Source organism: Pseudophryne corroboree, chromosome 6 (assembly GCF_028390025.1).
Source record: "Pseudophryne corroboree isolate aPseCor3 chromosome 6, aPseCor3.hap2, whole genome shotgun sequence".
Lineage (NCBI taxonomy): Eukaryota > Metazoa > Chordata > Amphibia > Anura > Myobatrachidae > Pseudophryne > Pseudophryne corroboree.
Window position 1 is genome coordinate 543,408,249 of NC_086449.1, and position 23,656 is coordinate 543,431,904.

The window sequence follows — 23,656 nt, forward strand, 5'->3', positions numbered from 1 at the left end:
GGGAGAGTGGGGACTTCATCCAGAAGTCTTCCACATGATTGTGAACCGTTGGGAAAAACCAATGGTGGATATGATGGCGTCCCGCCTCAACAAAAAACTGGACAGGTATTGCGTCAGGTCAAGAGATCCTCAGGCAATAGCTGTGGACGCTCTGGTAACACCGTGGGTGTTCCAGTCAGTGTATGTGTTCCCTCCTCTGCCTCTCATACCAAAAGTACTGAGAATTATACGGCAGAAGGGAGTAAGAACGATACTAGTGGCTCCGGATTGGCCAAGAAGAACTTGGTACCCGGAACTTCAAGAGATGCTCACGGAGGATCCGTGGCCTCTACCTCTAAGACGGGACCTGCTTCAGCAGGGACCGTGTCTATTCCAAGACTTACCGCGGCTGCGTTTGACGGCATGGCGGTTGAACGCCGAATTCTAAAGGAAAAAGGCATTCCGGAAGAGGTCATTCCTACACTGGTAAAAGCCAGGAAGGAGGTGACTGCACAACATTATCACCGCATTTGGAGAAAATATGTTGCGTGGTGTGAGGCCAGGAAGGCCCCCACGGAGGAATTTCAACTGGGTCGATTCCTACATTTCCTGCAAACAGGATTGTCTATGGGCCTCAAATTGGGGTCCATTAAGGTTCAAATTTCGGCCCTGTCGATTTTCTTCCAGAAAGAATTGGCTTCAGTTCCTGAAGTCCAGACTTTTGTAAAAGGAGTACTACATATACAGCCCCCGGTTGTGCCCCCAGTGGCACCGTGGGATCTTAATGTAGTCTTGGATTTTCTCAAATCCCATTGGTTTGAGCCGCTCAAATCGGTGGAGCTGAAGTATCTCACATGGAAAGTAACCATGCTACTGGCCCTGGCTTCAGCCAGGAGAGTATCAGAATTGGCGGCTTTATCATATAAGAGCCCATATCTGATTTTCCATACGGACAGGGCAGAACTGCGGACGCGTCCTCATTTTCTGCCTAAGGTGGTGTCAGCGTTTCACCTGAACCAGCCTATTGTGGTGCCTGCGGCTACTAACGAGTTGGAGGATTCCAAGTTGTTGGACGTGGTCCGGGCATTGAAAATATATATTTCAAGAACGGCGGGAGTCAGAAAGTCTGACTCACTGCTTATATTGTATGCACCCAACAAGATGGGTGCTCCTGCTTCTAAGCAGACGATTGCTCGTTGGATTTGTAGCACAATTCAACTTGCACATTCTGTGGCAGGCTTGCCACAACCTAAATCTGTCAAAGCCCATTCCACAAGGAAAGTGGGCTCATCCTGGGCGGCTGCCCGGGGAGTCTCGGCATTACAACTCTGCCGAGCTGCTACTTGGTCAGGGGCAAATACGTTTGCAAAATTCTACAAATTTGATACCCTGGCTGAGGAGGACCTTGAGTTCTCTCATTCGGTGCTGCAGAGTCATCCGCACTCTCCCGCCCGTTTGGGAGCTTTGGTATAATCCCCATGGTCCTGACGGAGTCCCCAGCATCCACTTAGGACGTTAGAGAAAATAAGAATTTACTTACCGATAATTCTATTTCTCGTAGTCCGTAGTGGATGCTGGGCGCCCATCCCAAGTGCGGATTGTCTGCAATACTTGTACATAGTTATTGTTACAAAAAAAAACGGGTTGTTATTTGTTGTGAGCCATCTGTTCAGAGACTCCTACGTTTGTCATACTGTTAACTGGGTTCAGATCACAAGTTATACGGTGTGATTGGTGTGGCTGGTATGAGTCTTACCCGGGGTTCAATATCCTTCCTTATTGTGTACGCTCGTCCGGGCACAGTATCCTAACTGAGGCTTGGAGGAGGGTCATAGGGGGAGGAGCCAGTACACACCACCTGATCCTAAAGCTTTATTTTTGTGCCCTGTCTCCTGCGGAGCCGCTATTCTCCATGGTCCTGACGGAGTCCCCAGCATCCACTACGGACTACGAGAAATAGAATTATCGGTAAGTAAATTCTTATTTTTCTCTTACGTCCTAGAGGATAATGGGGTTACATTTAGTACCATGGGGATGTACCAAAGCTCCCAAACCGGGTGGGAGAGTGCTGAGGTTCCTGTAGAACTGATTGACCAAACTGAAGGTCCTCAGAGGCCAAAGTATTGAACTTGTAGAACTTAGCCAACGTGTTCGAACCAGACCAAGTAGCTGCTCGGCAGAGCTGTAATGCCAATACACCCCTAGCAGCCACCCAGGAAGAACCCACCGACATAGTAGAGTGGGCCTGTACAGATTTCGGAACTGGCAATCCTGCCGTGGAATAAGCATGCTGGATAGTGAACTTGTCTGCTTTGAAGCAGGACACCCAATTTTATTGGGATCATATAGAACGAACAGCGAGGTTGATTTCCTATGACTAGCTATTCTCATTACATACACCTTCAAAGCCCTCACAACATCCAAAGACTTTGAAGTAGCTGAGGTCCCTGTAACAGGTGGAACCACAATAGGTTGGTTGATGTGAAACGCGGACACCACCTTAGGAAGAAATTGCTGACGAGTTCTGAGTTCAGCTCTGTCCTCATGAAAAATTAAGTAGGGACTCTTGTGAGACAACGCCCCTAGCTACGACACACATCTTGCTGAAGCCAAGGCCAACAGTGTGACGGTCTTCCACGTAAGGTACTTTTACGTCAACCTCTTGTAACGGTTCAAACCAGTCCGATTGGAGGAACTGCAGCACCAAATTGAGATCCCAAGGTGCCGTGGGAGGCACAAAGGGAGGTTGGATGTGCAGAACACTTTTCATGGAGTTCTGGACCTCAGGGAGAGAAGCCAATTGTTTTTGAAAGAAAATGGACAAGACCGAAATCTAGACTTTTATAGAGCCCAGACGTAGGCCCACAACCACACCAGCCTGCAGAAAAAGCAGGAAACGTCCCAGGTGAAATTCCACAGCAGAATATTTTCTGCCCTCACACCAAGAGACGTACTTCTTCCAAATACGGTGGTAATGTTTAGCCGTTACCCCCTTCCTGGCTCGGATCATAGTCGGGATAACTTTGTTAGGGATCCCTCTTCTAGCTAGAATCAGCCGTTCAACTTCCATGCCGTCAAACTTAGCCGCGGTAAGTCTAATAGATGAATGAGCCCCGTTTAAGAAGATCCTCGCGAAGAGGTAGAGGCCACGGATCTTTGAGGAGCATCTCCAGTTTGCGACCCGGCTAAGCTTGCATTAGCGATACAAGCGCAGTGTGCTGGCTCCATAATATCTCTGTGTCTCCCTGGAAGGGCTCTTTGTGGGTTAATTGTGCTTAACCTTTTCCTGTGTGTGTGTGTTGTCACATTTACAATATGTCAGGCAGGGATGCAGTCAGTTTACCTCCAATCAAAATACCGACGTTCAAAATCCCGACACCAATTGACCGTTGGTCAAAATCCCGACAAGGTCAAAATCCCGACACGGACAAAATACCGACATTTAAAATACCGACAAGGTCAAAATACCGACCTGTAAAATGCCGACATGTCAAAATACCGACATGAGTTTTTCATGATTTTTTTCATTGAAACCGACTTGTTCATACTTTACCATCCCAGTGGACTTGGAGGGGGAATATAATAGTGTGCCGAGCGCAGCGAGGCACCGTGCCCGAAGCATGGCGAGCGCAGCGGTACACTTTATATGGTGTCCATGTTGATTTATGTCGACATACACACAAAAAAACATAAAAAAATGCATGTCGGTATTTTGACCTGTCGGCATTTTACATGTCGGTATTTTGACCTTGTCGGTATTTTGTCCGTGTCGGTATTTTGACCTTGTCGGTATTTTGACCATCGGTCAATTGGTGTCGGGATTTTGAACGTCGGGATTTTGATTGGAGATATTTCATACCGATCCCGTCAGGCAAAGAGTGTGTTTCGTGTACAGCAGATTGTTCCTCTTCCCCAGGGGGCTCACTACTGTGTACTCAGTGTAGTGCACCTTCCCAGGCTAGCGGGCCTGAACCAGCTTGGCTGGATTCTATTAAAGGAATGATCTCCCATATTTCTACTTAATTGTTCCGCAATGACAAAGAGACGCAATACTTAATACAATCTGTGGATGAGTTTATGAACAGAGACTCGGTCCACAAACCAGCATCTCAGACCCCTACCATTTGTCCGCAAAAACGATCTCTGTCCCATATCCTGCAGTCTGACTCGGTTGATCAAGGGTAAGACATGGAGGAGGGGGAGGTCGACTCAGAGGAGGGTATGCTGCTGTCACAGGGAATAGAAGCTCTTATAGAAGCTTTCAGAGACGTTCTGAAAATTCCTGATAATGTGACAGAGGAGTGTGAGGAATCTTATTTTAATGTAAAAAAGAAGTCCTCAGCCACATTTCCTGTATCAGAGGAACTGTATACCCTGTTTGAAGAATCGTGGGTTAATCCTGATAGGAATTTCAGATCCATGAAAGGTTACTCTCATCCTTTCCTTTTCTTCCTGAGGATAGGAAAAAATTGGAAAATCCACCGATAGTGGATGCATCAGTATCCGATTCCAGGCTGTCACGGAAAATAGTGTTGCCTGTCCCTGGTGCAGCCTCCCTGAAAGACACGGCTGATCATAAAATTGAGACCTCACTCAAATCCTTGTATACGACTGCTGGGGTGGACCAGAGACCCACTATATCATGCGCGTGGATTACTAAAGCCATTGCCAAATGGTCAGGTAACCTATATGTAAAAGTGCTATCATAAAAGAGAGAGGTTTGCTTAATTCACGCACCACTGCTATGGCAGTGTCAGCACGCAGGGGCTTATGGCCACGCCAGTGGACTGCGGACGCGGACTCCAGGAAAGGCGTGGAAGGCCTACCCTTCACAGAAGAGGCCTTATTTGGAGATGAACTAGACAAATGGATCTCCAAGGCTACTGCAGGTAAGTCCACCTATCTTCCTTCTGCAGCTCCCCCCGCCAGGAAGGCCTTCTCAGGACCTAATCTACAGTCCTTTCGGACTGCCAAGTTTAAGGGCAAAACCAGAGGTTCTTCTACCGCCACCAGAGGCGCTAGAGGTAAACCACTCAAACCAGCTGCTGCCGGTTCTCAGGAACAGAGCTCTAGCTCTGCTTCCTCAAAGCCTTCAGCATGACGGTGGACCGCGATGCCTGGAAGACTGGCAGGTGGGAGCCCGACTAAAGTTTTTCAGTCACATCTGGACAACATCATGCCAGGATCCCTGGGTCTCATCTGTAGCCGACAAGGAGGCTGTCTTTCCTGGGGATGATCCTCGACACCGAGGTGTAGAGGGTGTTTCTGCCGGTGGAGAAAGCGTTGGTGATTCAAACAATGGTCCGGGATGTCTTGAAGCCGGTCCGGGTATCGGTTCATCAGTGCATCCGCCTTATGTGGAAGATGGTTGCCTCCTACGAGGCTCTGCAGTACGAAAGGCCAAAAACATTCTAATATAATGACATATAAAGTTAAAGGCCTGCAGATATAGAAAATGGCTACAAAGGAATATCCAATAGCTTGGAAACCCCTATGAGCACTGTTGAATCGATTGAGAGGAAATGGAGGCTGCATCATATCACCCAGGTACTGCATAGACAAAGCCTATCCCCAAAACTTAGCATCATAGCAAGTCTTGTGGGGGATGCCACAGAGGGGCTAGCTATCACTTTGAAGGAGCTGCAGAGGTCGGTGTATGAGACTGAAGTGAAGGTGCACTGGTCAACCATATCAAGGCTCTTCATAAACGTACCCTGTATGGGAGGCTAGCTAGAAATAAGTCATTTTTGAAGAAAAACTTTTGTCTGGAGATTGCCAGAAAACATCAGTGTCACCCAGCTAAAATGTGGTACAGGTTGAGTATCCCATATCCAAATATTCTGAAATACGGAATTTTTTGGTTGAGAGTGAAATAGTGAAACCTTTGTTTTCTGGTAGCTCAATGTACTCAAACTTTGTTTAATACACAAAGTTATTAAAAATATTGTATTAAGTGACCTTCAGGCTGTGTGTATAAGGTGTATGTGAAACATAAATGAATTGTGTGAATGTAGACACACTTTGTTTAATGCGCAAAGTTGTTAAAAATATTGGCTAAAATGACCTTCAGGCTGTGTGTATAAGGTGTATATGAAACATAAATGCATTCTGTGCTTAGACTTGGGTCCCATCACTATGATATCTCATTATGGTATGCAATTATTCCAAAATACGGAAAAATCCGATATCCAAAATACTTCTGGTCCCAAGCATTTTGGATAAGGGATACTCAACTTGCATAAGTTTTTGTGGTCAGATGAGACATAAATTTAGCTCTTGGCCCCAATTCAAAATGGCATAGTTGTACACCACACGGGTAAATTCTGTATAATGGGGGTCATTCCGAGTTGTTCGCTCGTTATTTTTTTTCTCGCAACGGAGCGATTAGTCGCTAATGCGCAATGTCCGCAGTGCGACTGCGCCAAGTAAATTTGCTATGCAGTTAGGAATTTTACTCACGGCATTACGAGGTTTTTTCTTCGTTCATGTGATCGGAGTGTGATTGACAGGAAGTGGGTGTTTCTGGGCGGAAACAGGCCGTTTTATGGGAGTGTGTGAAAAAACGGTTCGGTAAGACCCATTTTAAACCTAAAATCTCTGAACTTGTACTTAAGGAGGTTCAAGTTCAAAATGGAATCACTCCGGGCGGTCATCGCCAGCCTGAAGGGGGGGGATTGGATGGTGTCCCTGGACATAAAGGATGCATACCTTCATGTTCCGATATTCCCCCCTCATCAGGCGTTCCTGAGATTTGCAGTGCAGGACTGTCACTACCAATTTCAGACGTTGCCGTTTGGGCTTTCCACGGCCCGAGAGTTTTCACCAAGGTAATGGCGGAAATGATGGTGCTCCTGCGCAGGCAGGGGGTCACAATTATCCCATACTTGGACGATCTCCTCATAAAGGCGAAATCTCGGGAGAAGTTGCTGGACAGCGTGTCTCTGTCCATGAAGACGTTGCAGATACACGGCTGGATTCTCAATATACCGAAGTCCCAGCTAGTTCCTACAACGCGTCTGACCTTTTTGGGCCTGATTCTAGACACAGACCAGAAAAAGGTTTTTCTTCCGATCAAAAAGGTTCAGGAACTCATGGCCATGGTCGGGAACCTATTGAAACCAAAGAAGGTTTCAGTGCATCAGTGCACGCGGGTCCTGGGGAAGATGGTGGCTTCATACGAGGCAATCCCTTTCGGCAGATTCCATGCAAGGACTTTTCAATGGGACCTCTTGGACAAGTGGTCCGGGTCCCATTTACAAATGCATCGAAGGATCACTCTGTCTCCCAGGACCAGGGTATCTCTCCTGTGGTGGCTGAACAGTGCTCACCTACTAGAGGGTCGCAGGTTCGGCATTCAGGACTGGGTCCTGGTGACCACGGACGCAAGCCTCCGAGGCTGGGGAGCAGTAACACTGGGAAGAAATTTCTAAGGTCTCTGGTCAAACCTGGAGACTTGTCTATACATCAACGTCCTGGAGTTGAGGGCCATATACAACGCCCTGCGTCAAGCGGAGAACTTGCTTCGGAGAAAACCGGTCCTGATTCAGTCAGACAATGTCACGGCAGTGGCTCATATAAACCGCCAAGGCGGAACAAGGAGCAGAGTGGCCATGGCAGTAGCGACCAGGATTCTACGCTGGGCGGAGGGCCATGTAAGCGCGCTGTCAGCAGTGTTCATCCCGGGGGTGGAAAACTGGGAGGCGGACTTCCTCAGCAGGCACGACCTGCATCCGGGAGAGTGGGGACTTCATCAAGAAGTCTTTGCACAGATCACGGATCGGTGGGGACTGCCTCAAATAGACATGATGGCGTCCCGCCTCAACAAAAAGCTAAAGCGGTATTGCGCCAGGTCAAGGGACCCCCAGGCGGTAGCGGTAGACGCTCTGGTGACACCTTGGGTGTTCAGGTCGGTCTATGTGTTTCCTCCTCTTCCTCTCATACCCGAGGTGTTAAGAATAATGCGAAGAAGCAGGGTCAGAACAATCCTCATTGTTCCAGATTGGCCACGGAGGACTTGGTATCCGGAGCTGCAAGAGTTGCTCGCAGGGGATCCGTGGCCTCTTCCTCTAAGGCAGTACCTGCTGCTGCAGGGGCCCTGTCTGTTCCAAGACTTACCGCGGCTGCGTTTGACGGCATGGCGGTTGAACGCCGGATCCTAGCGGAAAAAGGGATTCCGGAGGAAGTCATTCCTACCCTGATCAAGGCTAGGAAAGACGTGACGTTAAAACATTATCACCGTATATGGCGGAAATATGTTTCTTGGTGTGAGGCCAGAGCTGCTCCTACGGAGGAGTTCCATTTGGGCCGTCTACTTCACTTCCTTCAAACAGGAGTGACTTTGGGCCTAAAATTAGGGTCCATAAAGGTCCAGATGTCGGCCTTATCCATTTTCTTTCAAAGAGAATTAGCCTCTATTCCTGAGGTACAGACTTTTGTGAAGGGGGTGCTACATATTCAGCCTCCCTTTGTGCCTCCGGTAGCGCCTTGGGATCTTAACGTGGTGTTACGTTTCCTCAAGTCACCTTGGTTTGAACCACTCAAAACTGTGGAGTTGAAATACCTCACGTGGAAAGTGGTCATGTTGTTGGCATTAGCTTCGGCAAGACGTGTTTCCGAATTGGCGGCTTTATCACATAAAAGCCCATACTTGGTTTTTCACGTGGATAGGGCAGAGTTGAGGACTTGTCCTCATTTTCTGCCAAAAGTGGTCTCATCTTTTCTTGTGAACCAACCTATTGTCATGCCTGTGGCTACACGGGACTTGGAGGATTCCGAGTCCCTGGATGTTGTCAGGGCTTTGAAGATTTATGTGACCAGAACAGCTCGGATCAGGAAGACTGAAGCTTTGTTTGTTCTGTATGCGGCCAACAAGGTTGGCGCTCCTGCTTCAAAGCAGACTATTGCTCGCTGGATCTGTAACACGATTCAGCAGGCGCATTCTACGGCGGGATTGCCGGTACCGAAATCGGTTAAGGCCCACTTCACTAGGAAAGTGGGCTCTTCTTGGGCAGCTGCCCGAGGGGTCTCGGCATTACAGTTGTGCCGAGCAGCTACTTGGTCGGGGTCAAACACCTTTGCAAAGTTCTATAAGTTTGATACCCTGGCTGAGGAAGACCTCTTGTTTGCTCAATCGGTGCTGCAGAGTCATCTGCACTCTCCCGCCCGTTTGGGAGCTTTGGTATAATCCCCATGGTCCTTACGGAGTCCCAGCATCCTCAAGGACGTTAGAGAAAATAAGATTTTACTTACCGGTAAATCTATTTCTCGTAGTCCGTAGAGGATGCTGGGCGCCCGTCCCAAGTGCGGACTTCTTCTGCAAGACTTGTATATAGTTATTGCTTACATAAGGGTTATGTTATAGTTATCGGTTGAACCGTGGCTATGTTGTTGTTCATACTGTTAACTGGGTAGTTTATCACAAGTTGTACGGTGTGATCGGTGTGGCTGGTATGGATCTTGCCCTTAGATTTACAAAAATCCTTCCTCGTACTGTCCATCTCCTCTGGGCACAGTTTCCCTAACTGAGGTCTGGAGGAGAGTCATAGAGGGAGGAGCCAGTGCACACCCAGAATCCAAAGCTTTCTTAAAGTGCCCTATCTCCTGCGGAGCCCGTCTATTCCCCATGGTCCTTACGGAGTCCCAGTATCCTCTACGGACTACGAGAAATAGATTTACCGGTAAGTAAAATCTTATTTTGTAAGACTGTTGTACGACTTGCTTTTCTACACCTGATGTACCCCGTTATGTGTGTGTTTTATTTTTCTGTGACAGAAAGTTCAGAAATTCTAAAACGCAATAGTTCTGCTTAACAATGACATATCACTTTAAAGTTGGAAAAAGATATTGCATGAAATATTGTGTGTTTTCCATGTGAACATAAAATCAACAAATGTGTTTCATTAAAATAATTTGGACTTTTTCAGGTTACTAGTGCAGATTTAAAAGGAGAGGCCAATGAAAATATGATACAGCTTTTCCGAATTACACAGTCTTTAATGAAGGTTTGCATTAACTTATGATTTCATTGTCTGAAGTAATAAAAATAAACCTTTATTTTGTTTACTCAAGTTCAATTTTATGATTGTGCACATGGAAATATAAGACTATGTCGGCAATAACTTTTCAGCTTGGTCTTGGAATTGATTTTGAAATTACTAAATATAAACGCCAAGGAGATTGTTAAATGGAATAAAAAATCAGAAATGTATATGTGAAGTAGAATACCATACCTTGCTAGAAGGTTGAGGAAAAAATTGGTGTTCTTTCAAAAATCAGATGGCAAGAAGTGGTAGCGCTGCTTTTATTAAATACATTGTATATAATAAAACAAAAAGTTTTAAGTTTATATTCTTTGATTTAAATACTTTTTTTTAATGAACAACAAGACTTAATATATAAAACATTTATATTCCCACTATAGTTAATCTTGTTTACTCCACATCTGTTCTTGATTTATCTATCTGAATGTTTTGCCAACTGTTCCCTTGTATCCCTGATCTAGAACAACTATACTGCAGAGTATATTAGATTGACTAAAAGAATATAGAGCTTATTACATGTTACTGCTAAGTACGAGAGAAAATATCCCGCACCAGAACTAATAATAATTGGTATTGATATGAGGGATTATATGTTAAATTCTTAATGTGCATAAAGTCACATAAATTCAAACATTGGTGCTACCCACTGATCCAAGAAATACGTACGAAAAGAGTTGTGGCAGGTATCAGTTTGTTTGAGTGCACTCTATCCCATTCACATATTTATATCTATAATATTTGTTAAGTTTTATGAAATTATTACTAAGTAAATAAGTTTAAACATAGAGTACCAATACCCACATGGAATGTATCCTTTGTCCGTGATTTCACATGTGGTATTATTATGACCTGAGTAGTAGGTCATACAAAGCGAAATATTAAAAACAATATAGAAGTAGAAAAACGTGAAGGAAAAAAAACTTTTTATTAGACCGATTTCTGTGTGTAAAAATTATAAATTTTAAAACAAAATCGTGTGTCGTCTATAATTTCTTATATATGTCTATTATACTCTTATGATGAGTATTTGTGTTCCAGGCTCCTATCGTTATCTGTAGATATTTAGCATATTTACATTTAATATCTGTGACACATGAGGCTGTGAATTTCTAAGGAATCATAGTGCAGAAAATTATCATTGTGCATCTTCCTCCTTATTTGAATACTACCAGCAATTATGTTTCTAATATGCACAATACTCTCAACATAAATATACAGGCATATTGCCAAGAACGTTATTTGAGCATAAACCGCAACATTTGTTACCAGTCTCCATGTATAGAGAAACACAGATTGAAACAATAAATAACTGTGGTTAATAAATAACAAGCAGTTGATTTTTTTTGTGCCTAATACTTGTTATACAAAAATATAGGCTGACTGCTAAGAATCTTAAGGTGTGTACACACGGTACGATATTTTCTTCCGATTCTGACTATATAGTCAGAATCGGAAGAAAAGATAGTGCAGATCGCAAGGTGACAGTCACCTTGCGATCCCGATCCGATGCCGATGCGCGGCCCCGCGCGGTCGGCATCGGCAGAAAAAATAGGCTGTGCAGGCAAGTCAATCCTGGCTATCTCTATAGAAGAGATGGTCAGGATTGACATCGCACATAGCCAGCATCGCAAGCACACTCATTATGTGCTTGCGATACTGGCTAAGTGCCGACCCGGCCCCCTGTCGCACGGTGAGAATCGGATAAGTCCGAATCTCACCGTGTGTATGCACCCTTAGTTGAGCTCAAACAGCAACATTTGTTGCCAGTTTCTAGATATATATAGCAACACAGACATTGAAACAATAAACAACTGTTGTTAATCGATAAAAGCCAGTAGACACATTTAAGACACCAAGGGTTGGATAAAAAATTAACTCTTTATTTGTTTTAATGAGCAGAATATATGTATAGTACTTAGAACTCCACAGAACAAAATACTCAGGCATGGGTACAGTTACCAATTATGTGCATAGATGTATGTACACTGGCATATAACATATATATTATATACACATAGGATAGGAGCCTGGAACACAAATACTCATCATAAGAGTATAATAGACATATATAAGAAATTATAGACTGCACATGATTTTGTTTTAAAATGTATTATTTTTACACACAGACAGAAATCTGTCTAATAAAAAGTTTTTTTTCCTTCACGTTTTTCTACTTCTATATTGTTTTAATATTTCGCTTTGTATGACCTACTACTCGGGTCATAATAATACCACATGTGAAATCACGAACAAAGGATACATTCCATGTGGGTATTGGTACTCTATGTTTAAACTTATTTACTTAGTAATAAATTCAAAAAACTTAACAAATATTATACATATAAATATGTGAATGGGATAGAGTGCACCCAAACAAACTGATCCCTGCCACAACTCCTCTTTTCGTATGTTACTGCTAAGTGTCTGTATACAGACTATGGGGGAAATGCAATAGCCTGTGAGCTGCCGGCTTCGACACTATTCCAGCAAGTCTGCCTAATATTTAAAAGCACTAATCAATTAAAAAGCAAATCCTGGCTGGTTTTGTCTTTTAAATTCATGCCGTTTTAAAACATTGGGCAGACTTGCAGAAATACAGCCGATACCTGCAGCTTGCAGGCTATTACAGTTCCCCCTATATGCTTTGTATATTATGTCAGGTTGTTTGTAAAGGCTTTGTAATAAAACATTTAGGAAAAAATGTTCTGAATCTTTTTGTTTTATTTCATTGTATTTCGTAAGTGAAATGCTACCAATTTTTCTATTTGGCAGAAGGTTAGTAGCAGTAGGCTAACTCAGAGTATTACAGTCTTCTCAAATTCCTTATAAGAGGCTTACGCAGGCTCCCTGGTCTTATGTAGACTTATGCTGGCCACAGTGAGATAAAACTCGCCACCAGACAGACGGACCAATTATCTGATTTTACCATACACAAACATTGGTCGTTCTGTCTCCTATTCACTATCAGAACTGAGTGAGCAGCACTTATCACATCTTTTGGGCATGCTGCAAAATTTCTCAAGCCTGACAGCATTATTTCTCTACAATTATTGTCCTGATCAGCCTGTAATCTGCTGTTTGGGCCAATAATTGCACAGTGGGGGTAATTCCAAGTTGATCGCAGCAGGAATTCTGTTAGCAATTGGGCAAAACCATGTGCACTGCAGGGGAGGCAGATATAACATGTGCAGAGAGAGTTAGATTTGGGTGTGGTGTGTTCAATCTGCAATCTAATTTGCAGTGTAAAAATAAAGCAGCCAGTATTTACCCTGCACAGAAATAAAATAACCCACCCATATCTAACTCTCTCTGCACATGTTAAATCTGCCTCCCCTGCAGTGCACATGGTTTTGCCCAACTGCTAAAAATTTTCCTGCTGCGATCAACTTGGAATTACCCCCTGTGTGTGTTGATTGTTACACAGAACTAAATTGTACCAAATATGTGCACATGTTTAACCTGTATTCTTCAAATGTATTTAAGGTATTTTCATTTCTCTGACGTCCTAAGTGGATGCTGGGACTCCGTAAGGACCATGGGGAATAGCGGCTCCGCAGGAGACTGGGCACAACTAAAGAAAGCTTTAGGACTACCTGGTGTGCACTGGCTCCTCCCACTATGACCCTCCTCCAGACCTCAGTTAGAATCTTGTGCCCGGCTGAGCTGGATTCACACTAGGGGCTCTCCTGAGCTCCTAGAAAGAAAGTATATTTTAGGTTTTTTATTTTACAGTGAGATCTGCTGGCAACAGACTCACTGCAGCGAGGGACTAAGGGGAGAAGAAGCGAACCTACCTAACTGGTGGTAGTTTGGGCTTCTTAGGCTACTGGACACCATTAGCTCCAGAGGGATCGACCGCAGGACCCGACCTTGGTGTTCGTTCCCGGAGCCGCGCCGCCGCCCCCCTTACAGAGCCAGAAGCAAGAAGTGTTCCGGAAAATCGGCGGCAGAAGACTTCAGTCTTCAACAAGGTAGCGCACAGCACTGCAGCTGTGCGTCATTGCTCCTCATGCACACCTCACACTCCGGTCACTGATGGGTGCAGGGCGCTGGGGGGGGGTGCCCTGAGGGCAATATAAACACCTTGGCTGGCAAATCATCACAATATATAGTCCCAGGGCTATATATGTGATAAATTACCCCTGCCAGAATCCATGAAAAAAGCGGGAGAAAAGTCAGCCGAAAAAGGGGCGGGGCTATCTCCCTCCGCACACTGGCGCCATTTTTTCTTCACAGTGCAGCTGGAAGATAGCTCCCCAGGCTCTCCCCTGTAGTTTTCAGGCTCAAAGGGTTAAAAAGAGAGGGGGGGGGCACCAAATTTAGGCGCAATATGTGTATACAAGCAGCTATTGGGGGAAAAATCACTCAGTTATAGTGTTAATCCCTGCATTATATAGCGCTCTGGTGTGTGCTGGCATACTCTCTCTCTGTCTCCCCAAAGGACTTTGTGGGGTCCTGTCCTCAGTCAGAGCATTCCCTGTGTGTGTGCGGTGTGTCGGTACGGCTGTGTCGACATGTTGGATGAGGAAGGTTACGTGGAGGCGGAGCAGAGGCCGATAAATGGGATGTCGCCCCCTGTGGGGCCGACACCAGAGTGGATGGATAGGTGGAAGGTATTATCCGACAATGTCAACTCCTTACATAAAAGGCTGGATGACGTAACAGCTGTGGGACAGCCGGCTTCTCAGCCCGCGCCTGCCTAGGCGTCTCAAAGGCCATCAGGGGCTCAAAAAACGCCCGTTACCTCAGATGGCAGACACAGATGTCGACACGGAGTCTGACTCCAGTGTCGACGAGGTTGAGACATATACACAATCCACTAGGAACATCCGTTGCATGATCTCGGCAATGAAAAATGTGTTACACATTTCTGACATTAACCCAAGTACCACATAAAAGGGGTTTTATTTTTGGGGAGAAAAAGCAGCCAGTGTTTTGTTCCCCCATCAGATGAGTGAATGAAGTGTGAAAAGAAGCGTGGGTTCCCCCCGATAAGAAACTGGTAATTTCTAAAAAGTTACTGCTGGCGTACCCTTTCCCGCCAGAGGATAGGTCACGTTGGGAGATATCCCCTAGGGTGGATAAGGCGCTCACACGTTGTCAAAAAAGGTGGGACTGCCGTCTTAGGATACGGCCACTTTGAAGGAGCCTGCTGATAAAAAGCAGGAGGCTATCCTGAAGTCTGTATATACACACTCCGGTACTATACTGAGACCTGCAATTGCCTCAGCATGAATAGTGCTGCTGCAGCGTGGTCTGATACCCTGTCAGATAAAATACCCTAGACAGGGATAATAGTTTGCTAACATAGAGCATTTTAAAGACGTCGTCTTATATATGAGGGATGCACAGAGGGATATTTGCCGGCTGGCATCCAGAATTAAGGCAATGTCCATTCTGCCAGGAGGGTATTAGAGACCCGGCAGTGGTCAGCTGATGCTGACTTTAAAAGGCACATGGAGATTCTGCCTTATAAGGGTGAGGAATTGTTTGGGGATGGTCTCTGGGACCTCGTATCCACAGCAACAGCTGGGAAGAAAATTTTTTACCTCAGGTTTCCTCACAGCCTAAGAGAGCACCGTATTTTCAGGTACAGTCCTTTCGGCTTCAGAAAAGCAAGCGGGTCAAAGGCGCTTCCTTTCTGCACAGAGACAAGGGAAGAAGGAAAAAGCTGCACCAGACAGCCAGTTCCCAGGATCAAAAATCTTCCCCTGCTTCCTCTGAGTCCACCGCATGACGCTGGGGCTCCACAGGTGGAGACAGGTGCGGTGGGGGCGCGTCTCGGGAACTTCAGGGACCAGTGGGCTTGCCCACAGGTGGATCCCTAGGTTCTGCAAGTAGTATCACAGGGATACAAGCTGGAGTTCGAGGCGACTCCCCCTCGCCGTTACCTCACATCAGCCTTGCCTGCTGCCCTCGGAGAAAGGGAGGTAGTACTGGCGGCAATTCACAAGCTGTACTTCCAGCAGGTGAAATCAAGGTACCCCTCCTTCAACAAGGCCGGGGTTACTATTCCGAAATGTTTGTGGTACCGAAACCAGACGGTTCGGTGAGACCCATTCTAAAATTGAACTCCTTGAACACTTATATACGAAGGTTCAAGTTCAAAATGGAATCGCTCAGGGCGATTATTGCAAGCCTGGAGAATTTCATGGTATCACTGGACATCAAGGATGCTTACCTGCATGTCCCTATTTACCCTCCTCACCAGGAGTACCTCAAAATTGTGGTACAGGTTTGTCATTACCAATTCCAGTCGTTGCCGTTGGTCTGTCCCCGGCACCGAGGGTATTTACCAAGGTAATGGCCGAAATAATTATCCCGTACTTGGACGATCTCCTTATAAAGGCGAGGTCCAGGGAGCAGTTGTTCGTCTGAGTTGCACTATCTCGGGAAGTGCTACAACAGCACGGCTGGATTCTGAACATTCCAAAGTCGCAGCTGGTTCCTACGACGCGTCTACTGTTCCTTGGTATGGTTCTGGACACAGAACAAGAAAAAAAGGGTTTCTCCCGGAGGAGAAGTCCAAGGAGTTGTCGTCTCTAGACAGAGACCTCCTAATACAAATACAGGTGTCGGTGCATCAATGCACGCGAGCCCTGGGAAAGATGGTAGCTTCTTACGAAGAAATTCCATTCGCCAGGTCCCATGCAAGGATCTTCCAGTAGGATCTGTTGGACAAGTGGTCCGGGTCGCATCTTCAGATGCATCGGCGGATAATCCTGTCTCCAAGGGCCAGGGTGTCGCTGTTGTGGTGGCTGCAGAGTGCTCATCTTCTAGAGGGCCGCAGATTCGGCATACAGGACTGGGTCCTGGTGACCACGGATGCCAGCCTTCGAGGCACACAGGGAAGAAACTTCCAAGGACTATGGTCAAGTCAGGAGACTTCCCTACACAAAAATATTCTGGAACTAAGGGCCATTTACAATGCCCTAAGTCAGGCTAGACCCCTGCTTCAACACCGGCCGGTGCTGATCCAGTCAGACAACATCACGGCGGTCGCTCATGTAAACCGACAGGGCGGCACAAGAAGCAGGATGGCGATGGCAGAAGCCACAAGGATTCTCCGATGGGCGGAAAATCATGTGTTAGCACTGTCAGCAGTGTTCATTCCCGGAGTGGAGAACTGGGAAGCAGACTTTCTCAGCAAACACGACCTCCACCCGGGAGAGTGGGGACTTCATCCAGAAGTCTTCCAAATGATTGTACACCGTTGGGAAAGGCCACAGGTGGACATGATGGCGTCCCGCCTCAACAAAAAGCTAAAAAGATATTGCGCCAGGTCAAGGGACCCTCAGGCGATAGCTGTGGACGCTCTGGTAACACCGTGGGTGTACCAGTCGGTGTATGTGTTCCCTTCTCTGCCTCTCATACCCAGGGTAATGAGAATAATAAGAAGGAGAGGAGTAAGAACTATACTCATTGTTCCGGATTGGCCAAGAAGAGCTTGGTACCCAGAACTCCAAGAAATGAACTCAGAGGACCCATGGCCTCTGCCGCTCAGACAGGACCTGCTGCAGCAGGGGGCCTGTCTGTTCCAAGACGTACCGCGGCTGCGTTTGACGACATGGTGGTTGAACGCCGGATCCTGAAGGAAAAGGGCATTCCGGAGGAAGTTATTCCTACGCTAATTAAAGCTAGGAAAGAAGTGAACGCAAACCATTATCACCGCATATGGCGGAAATATGTTGCGTGCTGTGAGGCCAGGAAGGGTTCCATTAAGGTCCAGATTTCGGCTCTATCGATTTTCTTCAAAAATAGAACTGACTTTACTGCCTGAAGTTCAGACTTTTGTTAAGGGAGTGCTGCATAGTCAGCCCCCGTTTGTGCCTCCAACACGTGGTGTTCGATTTCCTGAAGTAGCATTGGGTTGAGCCACTTAAATCCGTGGAGCTAAAATACCTCACGTGGAAAGTGGTCATGCTGTTGGCCTTGGCGTCGGCCAGGCGTGTATCGGAATTAGCGGCTTTATCATGCAAAAGCCCTTATCTAATTTTTTTATATGGATAGGGCGGAATTGAGGACTCGTTCCCAATTCCTTCCTAAGGTGGTATCGGTTTTTCATGTGAACCAACCTATTGTGGTGCCTGCGGCTACTTGGGACTTGGAGGATTCCAAGTTACTGGACGTAGTCAGGGCCCCGAAAAATATGTTTCCAGGACGGCTGGAGTCAGGAAAACTGACTCGTTATTTATCCTGTATGCACCCAACAAGCTGGGTGCTCCTGCTTCTAAGCAGACTATTGCTCGCTGGATCTGTAGCACGATTCAACTTGCACATTCTGCGGCTGGACTGCCGCACCCTAAATCTGTAAAAGCCCATTCCACGAGGAAAGTGGGCTCTTCTTGGGCGGCTGCCCGAGGGGTCTCGGCTTTACAAATTTGCCGAGCTGTTACTTGGTCGGGTTCAAACACTTTTGCAAGAGTCTACAAGTTTGATACCCTGGCTGAGGAGGACCTAGAGTTTGCTCATTCGGTGCTGCAGAGTCATCCGCACTCTCCCGCCCGTTTGGGAGCTTTGGTATAATCCCCATGGTCCTTACGGAGTCCCAGCATCCACTTAGGACGTCAGAGAAAATAAGATTTTACTCACCGGTAAATCTATTACTCGTAGTCCGTAGTGGATGCTGGGCGCCCATCCCAAGTGCGGATTGTCTGCAATACTTGTATATAGTTATTGCCTAACTAAAGGGTTATTGTTGAGCCATCTGTTGAGAGGCTCAGTTATATTTCATACTGTTAACTGGGTATAGTATCACGAGTTATACGGTGTGATTGGTGTGGCTGGTATGAGTCTTACCCGGGATTCAAAATCCTTCCTTATTGTGTCAGCTCTTCCGGGCACAGTATCCTAACTGAGGTCTGGAGGAGGGTCATAGTGGGAGGAGCCAGTGCACACCAGGTAGTCCTAAAGCTTTCTTTAGTTGTGCCCAGTCTCCTGCGGAGCCGCTATCCCCCATGGTCCTTACGGAGTCCCAGCATCCACTACGGACTACGAGAAATAGATTTACCGGTGAGTAAAATCTTATTTTTTCACAGTATAATTTTAACTGGACTATAGAATTAAATACACTCTTGATATGTTGCTACTTAGTACTTCTTTGCTACAATTATATAAACACCAACATATTCCATTGCTTTCTTCAATTGGGAACATACTAGAGAAGTAATGAAACAAGGCAGGGTAATAACAAAGAGGTGAGAGGGCTCTGCTTACACTCTGTAAGATCATATTAGACACTATGCGGGGTTTTCAGTTAGTGCTGTTTTTTCAACCAGTCGAAAAAAATTGCACTTTTCGCACGTTTTTAGGTCGAATTTACATTCAACCTATTCAATGCCTGTGCCGTTTTTTCGACTGTTCTAAAAATCCAGCACTGAGGAAAACTACATGTATCGAATTTGCCACAGATACACGTGTTTTGGCGAATTTGAGTGCTTTTTCACCTGTTTTTGGCACAATTTTCGCCCATGCTGATTAAAAAAAAAAAAAAGTGAAACGGCATGGGCAAAAATGGATGAAAAAATGTGCAAAAACGCCCGCAATTGAATACACTATGTTGCATTAGTGCCGTTTTTTTTCGACCAGTTGAAAAAATGGCACTTAATTGAATACCCCCCTATTCCTCTTGAAACATCAGGTTATTTGGCCCGAAGCACCTGTTACCCTCCTTGCAGTTAACCAGCCTATTCTAAAATCACTTTAAGCCTCTGTAGACTTGCTGTAGACATTCTGGAGCCTATTTGTTACTTTTAGGTTAGGTTTCAGTTTATATATTTATGGAAAAAATAAGACTGACTCTGAAATTATACTTTAAAAATACATTGAACTGCAGTCAACGGAGTTTGTGTTTATTTCTAAAATTCTTGTGAAATCCCTAAATGCAATATTTATTGTAGAAAGTTAAAATTGGAAGTTGTCCTGTTTGGCTTAGATAAATCTGTCCTTTACTGCATGTGAAAGTGGTGAAGTAGTGTAACAGGAAATCAGACTTTTAATTTTCTGATCATGCTCTCTAGATAAAATCTCACGAGGTAGAGCTTGCCTTAGAAGAAGCAGAGAAAGCTGGAGAAGAGCAAGCCAAGAATGGTAAGTATTAATGTAATGCCACTTCATGCTTGTAAAAGATGATATAGTACTTACATACGAGTGGGCACAGAAATAAAGGTAGCGGCTTAATGAATGTTGCTGTACATAAGCAATACATTCAGCTAAATATGGACTATACTCATCGTTACATAGGATTCATCTGTTTACACTTTCATTATTTGAAATGATTTGTACCCCAAAGACTTGACGTATGTTCATGCTAATAAGATTTTCATGCTAACAAGACCTAAGCAAGCCTGTTATGTGTGATTACTGTGCAGTATGAATGGTGTAATGGTTAGCATTACTGCCACACAGCACTGAGGTCATGGGTTCGATTCCCACCTTGGTGTTATGCACACCAGTGCCAGCAGGAATGTACTGGTGTCTGAACGGTGAGGGATGCAAAACAAATGAACTCGCAGACAGACTGGGGAATATGACATTACATACACAGAAGGTGATAGGGTAACAAAATAAACACAAAGTGAACAGAGAAGCCCAACGGCTAAGAAACTGGGTGTCTCCCTAGTATTAGGAATGCTCAGATGGAAAGAAGCGAGATGTAGTGATTTAATACGTAGAGAACCCGAAATGCTGTTGCTAAGGGCAACAGCAAAACCCTAAAGGGTTACCAACGGGTGTGGCAGTAAACTCCTTGGTCAGAGATGGAATAATAGACACAAGGAGAGTCTCCACAATCCTAGTCCTCACTTGCAATGCACTGGTTCAGCTTACTGCCACTAAACTGACACCCGAACACCTTGCACAGTGAGAGAGGATTTTGGCAGGCAAGTCTGAGAATACAGCCGCAAACTTGCTAGGTTCACAGAATAGCAAAAGAACCCCAGCAGGTTAAACGACTGACTCCAGTCTTACTGCTAGGTCTGGATTGGCAGAGTGTAATACCAAATCCCAAGGCCTATTTGCAGTAAGCAACAAACAAATACAAAGTTTACACAGTACTAGCTAGCTTTCAGGAACTGACTAACCAAAAAGATTCAGCAGCATCTGCCTAACCTGAGAAGAGGGTTTATATAGCAGGTGCTGTCCACGCCCCACTCAGACCTCACAGACTGTGAGCACAAACACCAGCACCGGATCCCCTGCCGTGCACAGAGCCTGCAACCACTGCACAGCAAAAGACCCGAACCGGAGTATCAGCTACGCTCGGGTTACTCCGCTAGCACTTGTCTCCCGGTTGCCATGACGACGTGGCAGCACAGAGCAGGAGACCCTAACAGTACCCCCCCCCCCCCCCCCCCCTGACGAGGGGTCAAAGAACCCCTACCACCGGGTTTATCGGGGAACTGCAAGAAGAAAGAGCATAACAGTCTGGGGGCATGAAGATCACAACTGCGCACCCACGACCGCTCCTCCGGGCCATACCCCTTCCAGTGCACCAAAAATGACAGCCGACCCCGAACCATCTTGGAGTCAAGAATCCTTTCAACAACAAACTCCCTCTGGCCACGTATCAGAAGAGGGGAAGGTCTTCCACTGGAAGAAGGATTACTAATCGCCCGTTTTAAAAGGGAACATTGAAATGTTTTATTGATACCCAAAGAACGGGGTAGATCTAACTGAAATGCCACCGGATTGATAACCCTAGTGATCTTATAAGGACCGATGAACCGGGGGCCTAACTTATGAGATGGCTGTCTCAACTTCAAATTCTTGGTAGACAACCAGACGAAGTCTCCTAATTTGAAGCTGCAGGGTCTTTTCCGCTTATCAAAAACCCTTTTGGTCACTAATGACACAGACGCAAGGGCTTTCTTCACTTTCCTCCAAATACCTCTAAGGACCGAAACCACAGAGGAACCACCAGGCGTGGAGTCCAGGGGGTCAAAAGAATTGGCCTTAGGATGATGCCCATACACACAAAGGAAGGGGAGAGATCCCTGTAGCAGAGTGAGCCGCGTTGTTATAGGCAAACTCCGCCATGGACAGATGAGCCACCCAGTCAGTCTGACACTTGGAGACATAACACCTGAGGAACTGCTCCAAGGACTGGTTCACCCTTTCAGTCTGCCCATTAGACTGCGGATGGTAGCCTGACGACAAGCTGACAGAAATCTGGAGATCGGAACAATATGCCCTCCAGAATTTGTCCACAAACTGGGATCCGCGGTCAGAGACCACATCGAGTGGCAACCCGTGGAGGCGCACAACATGCAGCATAAATAATTCAGACAGGCGTCTGGCCGATGGCAGCCCAACCAATGGAACGAAGTGCGCCATCTTCGAAAACCTGTCAACGACAACCCAGATGGCTGTCATCCCCGAGGATTTGGGCAAGTCCATCACAAAATCCATTGAAATGTGGGTCCATGGCTTAGATGGAATAGAGAGTGGATGTAATGGGCCAACAGGAACCCCTCTAGGAGTCTTATTTCGGGCACAGATGTCACATGCCCGAACCCACTGATCCACATCCCTAGCCACCGAGGGCCACCACACCGCCCTAGATAGCAACTCCCGAGTTCTGGCAATACCCGGGTGACCTGCCGACTTCTTGGCATGGAATTCCAGGAACACTCGCTGTCTTAACCTAGGAGGCACAAACAAAAGACCTACCGGAAGGTCTGGAGGAGCCTGCTCCTGTGCTCTAAGGACTAATGACAAGAGGTCCTGGGTAATGCCCACTTTAATACATGATGGGGACACAATGGGCAATGGCTCCTCGGTGGTCTCCTGGATTGGAGCAAAACTCTGCGAGAGCGCATCAGCCTTGATGTTTTTTGACCCAGGGCGATATGTTATCAAAAAATTAAAGCGAGCAAAAAACAAAGCCCATCGTGCCTGCCTGGCATTGAGGCGCTTCGCTGACTCTAAATATGCCAAATTCTTATGGTCGGTGAGAATTGAGACCACAAACTTAGCCCCCTCAAGCCAGTGTCTCCACTTCTCGAGTGCATCCTTAATAGCCAACAATTCCCGGTTACCCACGTCATAATTCATCTCGGCAGGCGAAAATTTACGGGAAAAGTAAGCACAGGGATGAAGGCGATTATCAGACACCCCCATATGAGAGAGCACTGCCCCAATACCCATCTCAGAGGCATCCACCTCCACCACAAAAAGACGCTCTGGATCTGGGTGTCGCAGCACCTTGGCCGAGACAAATGCCCTTTTGAGACGGGCAAAAGCCGCTTTGGCCTCACAAGACCAGTGAGCAACATCCGCCCCTTTCTTAGTGAGTGCCACCAAGGGCGCCACTATAGACGAAAATCCAGCGATAAATCATCTATAAAAATTCGCAAAACCCAGAAAACGCTGAAGCGCCTTCAAACTAGTGGGCTGCACCCAATCCAGGACTGCCTGTACCTTGGAACCCTCCATTTGGAAACCTTCTGGGGAGATAATATATCCTAGAAATGCGATTTGCTGAACTTCAAATTCGCACTTCTCCAGCTTCGCCCCAAGCCGGTGGTCTCTGAGTTTCTGGAGGACTAAGCGTACATGCTTCCGATGTTCCTCCAGGGAATGGGAGAAGATTAGGATGTCATCTAAGTATACAACTAAGAATCTATCCAAATATTCCC

General features: G+C 46.1%; 1 protein-coding gene across 1 annotated transcript in view; it reads left to right on the forward strand.

The window, feature by feature from the left end:
- Positions 1–23,656, forward strand: part of CEP290 (centrosomal protein 290) — a 497,171-nt gene that overhangs the window by 27,432 nt on the left and 446,083 nt on the right. The window contains exons 3-4 of the mRNA XM_063927658.1: positions 9,903–9,980; positions 20,039–20,108. Coding sequence (XP_063783728.1) covers positions 9,903–9,980; positions 20,039–20,108 — 148 coding nt within the window. The remainder of the gene's footprint in view (positions 1–9,902; positions 9,981–20,038; positions 20,109–23,656) is intronic.